The sequence below is a fragment of the Colobus angolensis genome, unplaced genomic scaffold (assembly GCF_000951035.1).
Source record: "Colobus angolensis palliatus isolate OR3802 unplaced genomic scaffold, Cang.pa_1.0 Scaffold75, whole genome shotgun sequence".
NCBI lineage: Eukaryota > Metazoa > Chordata > Mammalia > Primates > Cercopithecidae > Colobus > Colobus angolensis.
The window spans coordinates 1,763,109-1,768,587 of record NW_012121265.1 but is presented as its reverse complement, the minus strand read 5'-3'; the positions used below and the strand labels follow the sequence as shown (position 1 = coordinate 1,768,587).

At 47.5% G+C, this 5,479-nt stretch overlaps 1 protein-coding gene across 1 annotated transcript in view; it reads right to left on the bottom strand.

The window, feature by feature from the left end:
* PDZD8 (PDZ domain containing 8) overlaps nt 1–5,473 on the bottom strand; it is a 108,633-nt gene extending 103,160 nt beyond the window's left edge. The window contains exon 1 of the mRNA XM_011927804.1: nt 5,153–5,473. Coding sequence (XP_011783194.1) covers nt 5,153–5,235 — 83 coding nt within the window. The 5' untranslated portion in view covers nt 5,236–5,473. The remainder of the gene's footprint in view (nt 1–5,152) is intronic.
* Between the last annotated feature and the right edge of the window lie 6 nt (nt 5,474–5,479).

Below are 5,479 nucleotides of genomic sequence, written 5' to 3'. Positions count from 1 at the left end.
TCTGCGGCCCTTCCAGCCGCGCTCCCCCAACGCCAACATTCCAGCCCCCGCGGCGCGCGCCGCCACCCACGTGGCCGTCGCTTCTGAAGCTGCGGTCGGGATCTGGGAGGACGGCTGGGGACGCGGGCTGGTAAGGAGGTCCGGCGAAGCCGGCCTGACGCGTTCCGGTTGCCGGCCATCCCGTTATCCTCTGCTGCACCCATCCCCCGTCCCTGGCCGCAGTCCCCGCGGTTACCTCCGCAGCGGCGTCGCTCATCCTGCGGTGTATTTCTTCCACTCGCGCCCGTGACAGCTCGGCTGGCGGCGGCGCTTTCCCTCCGAGCAGCACCGCAGAAGATCCGAGCGGGCCTTTCGGACCCTTCCCAAGCCCACGGAGAGAGGGGACCAACTACCTCAGAGGCCGCCATCGCGGACCGGCCGTCCCCCCGGCAGGCAGACGCTCTGCGTCCGCGGAGGGTGGGCCCTGGGAAGGAGGGACGCAGGGAAAGGGCGCGCCACACGGAATGACTTTCCCACCGAGGTGGATCTTCGAAATTTCAGGGAGGAGGAAGTTGAAAGGACAGTCGGGAGGAGAGATGCAGAGTGAAATGAGTTTGCCAAGTGATTGGAAGATTAATATGCGACTCGCCGTCAGTCTCTGGTTAAACCGGTAGTCCGTCTATGAGGCAGTTAATTACTGTTGTCCCCCACCCACTTGACAGATGCCAACACTGGTGCAGACAGCCTGGGGAGGTTGCGTGGGGTCGCAGAGTGGACCCTGGTTTATCTAACACTAAACCCTAAGCTCTTGGTCACTACTCGCTACCGTAACACAGAAACTGCTTCAGTTATAAGGAGGCCGGTGGGTTCCCTGGTGTTCAGGAAGGGAGAACTGGGGAGGCGGATTAGGGAAGACGTCGAGGAATTTTGCATAGAGTAGTACCTTAACCAAAGCCACGGAGCTAAAGCAGGTTGCCCAGCAACAGCGTTACTCCTCATGCCCTCTGACTACTTAGTGGTTACATCATAGATGCTTATCCCTCCAAGCATGTGGAGATCCAGTCCTGCAGGAGTCAGATATCCATACGTTAAGGGCCGATTCTGGCTGTACCTAAGGAGCCAGAGCAGGGCTCCTCGCTAGCCCTTGAAAACCTTCAGCCAGCGGGGCGCGGTGGCTCAAGCCTGTAATCCCAGCACTTTGGGAGGCCAAGGTGGGCAGATTGCCTGAAGTCAGGAGTTTGAAACCAGCCTGAACAACATGGTGAAACTCGTTTCTACTAAAGATACAAAAATTAGCCGGGTGTGGTAGCACACGCCTGTAATCCCAGCTACTCAGGAGGCTGAGGCAGGAGAATTGCTTGAACCTAGGAGGTGGAGGTTGCAGTGAGCCAAGATTGCGCCACTGCACTCCAGCCTGGGTGACACGAGACTCCATCTCAAATAAAAAAACAAAAACAGAACAAAAACAAAACACACAAAAAAGGATAAAATAGCAAGACCTTCTATTTGGAAATACAATCTGCTCAATTAAAAAAGAAACGCTATGTGGGACAGTACCCAAAGATTTAGCCTCATGATTTACTTTTAAAAGGATCCTCTAAAATGACCAATTTAAGAAAAAAATCAGCTTTATAGTCATACTCTTCTCAAGAGTTCTAGGTTAGTTTGGAAAGATATCCCACATATTTATTATATCGATGGCACGCTTTAAAAAACAATCACTTAAAAACAATACAGTTTGTGTGTTTGTGTTTGTGTGTGTGTGTGTGTGTGTGTGTGTTTTTAAAGGTGGTCTGGCCTTATTAGAGCTGGATTTTGCCACTTGAAAGCTGTGTGACTTTAAGCAAGTTATTTAACTACTCTGAGCTCCATTTCCTCATCTGCAAAAAAAGATGAACACTAGATAGTTTAATTTTCCCTGTGAGAAGTATGCTATATCTTAGATGTATTGTAATTCATTCTCTCATCTGAAACTTGAATCAGTCCCACACCATCACCTGTTTGTTTATTTATTTATTTACTTATTTATTTTGGAGACAGTGTCTCACTCTGTTGCCCAGGCTGGAGTGCAGTGGTGCCATCTTGGCTCACTGCAACCTCTGCTCCCAGGTTCAAGCCATTCTCCTGCCTCAGCCTCCAGAGTAGTTGGGATTACAGGCGCCTGCCACCATGCCCAGCTAACTTTTGTATTTTTACTAGAGATGGGATTTCACCATGTTGGCTAGGCTGGTGTCACACTCTTGACCTCAAGTTATCTGCCTGTCTCAGCCTTGCAAAGTGCTGGGATTACAGGTGTGAGCCACTGCACCTGGCCCATCACCAGTTTAAAACACTGGACAGAACAGCTACACAGACAAGAAGTCAACACTTTCTAAGGCAGCCCTTATCATCGTCATACTTGTTATTTTCTTCTACTAAGCTAAAACCAGCTTCCTAGTTACTTCAACCCCATCAATCCCACTCTAGTTTAAATCTTACAAAGGGCTGGGCAAGGTGGCTCACACCTGTAATCCCAGCACTTTGGGAGGCTGAGGTGGGAGGATCAGTTAAATGAACCCAGGAGTTCCAGACTAGCCTGGGCAACAAAGCAAGACCCATCTCTACAAAAAAATTTTTTTTAATTAGCCAGGCGTGGTGATGCACAACTGTGGTCCCAGCTACTTGGAAGGTTGAGATGGGAGGATTGCTTGAGCCCAGGAGGTCGAAGCTGCAGTGAACCGCAATCCTGCCACTGTACTCCAGCTCTGGGCAACAGAACAAAATCCTGTCTCAACAAACAAACAAAAAACACAAAAAAATTACTAAGTATAGCTAATTCAATTCTCACTAGACTCTAAGCTTCTTGAGGGCTGAGTTCAAGTATTGTTCAGTACTGAAATCCCAGCACCTACAACAAGGAAAAGCATATAGTAGGTGTACTATAAACATTTACAGATTGAGTGATATACTCTGTGCAGCTGACTGAGCATTGAGATGCCATCTAGTATAAATAGCACAGATGTGTGTACTTCTGGAAATTATCATTTAATGCTTCACGTTTTGAAGTTGAAATATCATAACCAAATTCATGCTGTGCTCTTAAAAAAATCCCTTCAGATATAAATGAAAAGCAGTTTTGCCATACTTTTAAATGATTGTTATTCAATGATACAGATCATAGTTTTTCAAAGGAATAAACTTCTCAATGCCTCCATAACTCTTATTCATAACTTATTTCAGGTTTACCTAAATTCCAAGTCTACATTTAAAAAAAACCTCAAAATGATATGTAACCTCACTGTCATTGGCTATTCCACACATTTCAAAATAATAATCTAGTCAAACTGTATTAACTGAAAGCTACCAGAAAACAGCATAATTGAAGTTGTGATAGAATACCAAAATCTCCAGCAACTTTTTCTCACGACTTTTTTGGCAACACACTGCTATAAATATACATCTCTCGCTGCTTAAACACTAGAACCCAGTTATAATTTAGTCACTGATATTCCAGAGGTTAAAAGTAGGTTTCATAAAGTATATTCTACTTCACAGAACCAGAAATCAACCACAGTGAACAACCAGTTCACCACCCTCCATAAATCTATGGAAATATTTCCATTACAAAGTAAATTTCTCCTGCCACCCAAGTTTTAAGCTGTCACTCTGTGCTGTTAGCCTAAACAAAACATAATTGGTAAGGTACATCTGCCACATACACAAGCCAATAATCCGTTCCAAACCCAAAATATTTCTGGACTATCTTGCTCCTGAAAATTGACACTGGTAGAAAACTGGTGATCCAGAAATAGGCAACTTCCACTAAAAGGCAAGTAAAATTAGGTAAGCAAAATACAAGACTGACTTAATTTTATAACAAAGGGCAAAATTTTAAAGGCTCAAATGTCTTAGTGAATACAAAATTAAAGGACAGAAAGAGAAATTAAAAATTCAGCTTTTTACAAAAGAAACAGCACCTTCCACTCCGCCTCTAGCCCTAAAAAAGTCTTTCCCCTTCCACTCCTACAATATTAAAACAAAATTTATATACTACTCAAAACTATATACTACAAACCTTAAGCCATCAGATGCTGGAAGGTTTAAAAAAAATTAAAATCACTACCTAGCATTAAAATACAATTTGCACAGTGATTTCAGGTCCTTTGAGAGAGGAACTTACAGTCACAGAGAGTAAATGCTTGATGGGCAGAGTCTGGATCTGTGTTCTACAATCTACCCAAAATGGGCAAATGACATTAATACAAAATGTAAAGTACACTATGTACCGGCTCCCAACTCCTTTCCCATCTGCTATGGAAAGTATTCCTGGGCCGGGCGCGGTGGCTCACTCCTGTAATCCTAACACTTTGGGAGGCCGAAGCGGGCGGATTACTTGAGGTCAGGAGTTCGAAACCAGCCTGGCCCCATCTCTACTAAAAAATACAAAAAAAAAAAAAAAAAAATTCAGCCGGGCATGGTGCCATGCGCCTGTAGTCCCAGCTACTCGGGAGGCTGAGGCAGGAGAATCGCTCGAACCAGGGAGGCAGAGGTTGCAGTGAGCCGAGATCGCGCCACTGCACTCCAGCCTGGGCGACAGAGCGAGGCTCTGTCTCAAAAACAAAAACAAAAAAACCACAAAAGGATTCCTTTGCAAGAGCTACCACCTCTGCCTTGAAAGGTGTCAAACCATCAAAGCAAAAGTGGCTTGCAATGGCAAATGAGCACAGACCTGGGCTATAAGCACACCCTTCACGCGTGTACTGTGTCCAGGAACAATTTCTCAACGCGGCCAAGGTGATGCTGCAAAGCCAGTGACGCGGCTGCCCTCAATGCAGCAACCACATAGAGGGAGAGTTTCTCCACAGTCCCAGAAGCGACTCCTGCGGATTAGGGTAGGCTTCCCTTCCCTTTCCAATATGCTGCTTATAAAAGGAGACGATTCTGCCCGCGTTGACAGCACCTTGAGTCCCCACGAACACGCGAAAAGGTTTCTACCTCCTATCAGTGCCGTTCGGAAGCAAAGTAAGTGTTCACTACTCGCCTTGATCTGGGGCCCTGTCCAGGGTGGGAAGACCCCAGAAGCAGGCGCCAGGACAGAAAGGAGCCTTTGCCCTTCCCAATCCACGCAGCCAGCAGCGTCCCGCCCAGGCCGGCGTTCCCGGCAGCCAGGCCCGCTCCCCGACCTCCCGCTCACCTGATCTTGTAGCTCGGCAGGGTGTGCTTGCGCTTGATGATCTTCTTGAGCTGGTTGACGATGATGGAGGTGAGCTGGGGCATGGGCCGCCCTTCAAACTGGGAGCGCACCTCGAAGTCGATGAGCGGGTCCTCCACGAAGGAGAAGAACCAGTGGGTGAAGGGCACGCGCGTGAAGACCAAGCGCAGCCTCCCCACCACGCGGGACAGCTTGACAAACAAGTAGGCGGACTTGCCAAAGACCAGGTCCACGTCGATGGCCAGGTGGAAGCCCCCGTTGTACTCCACCTCCGCCTCGAAGGCCAGCTCCTCGGGGCAGGCGGCGGGC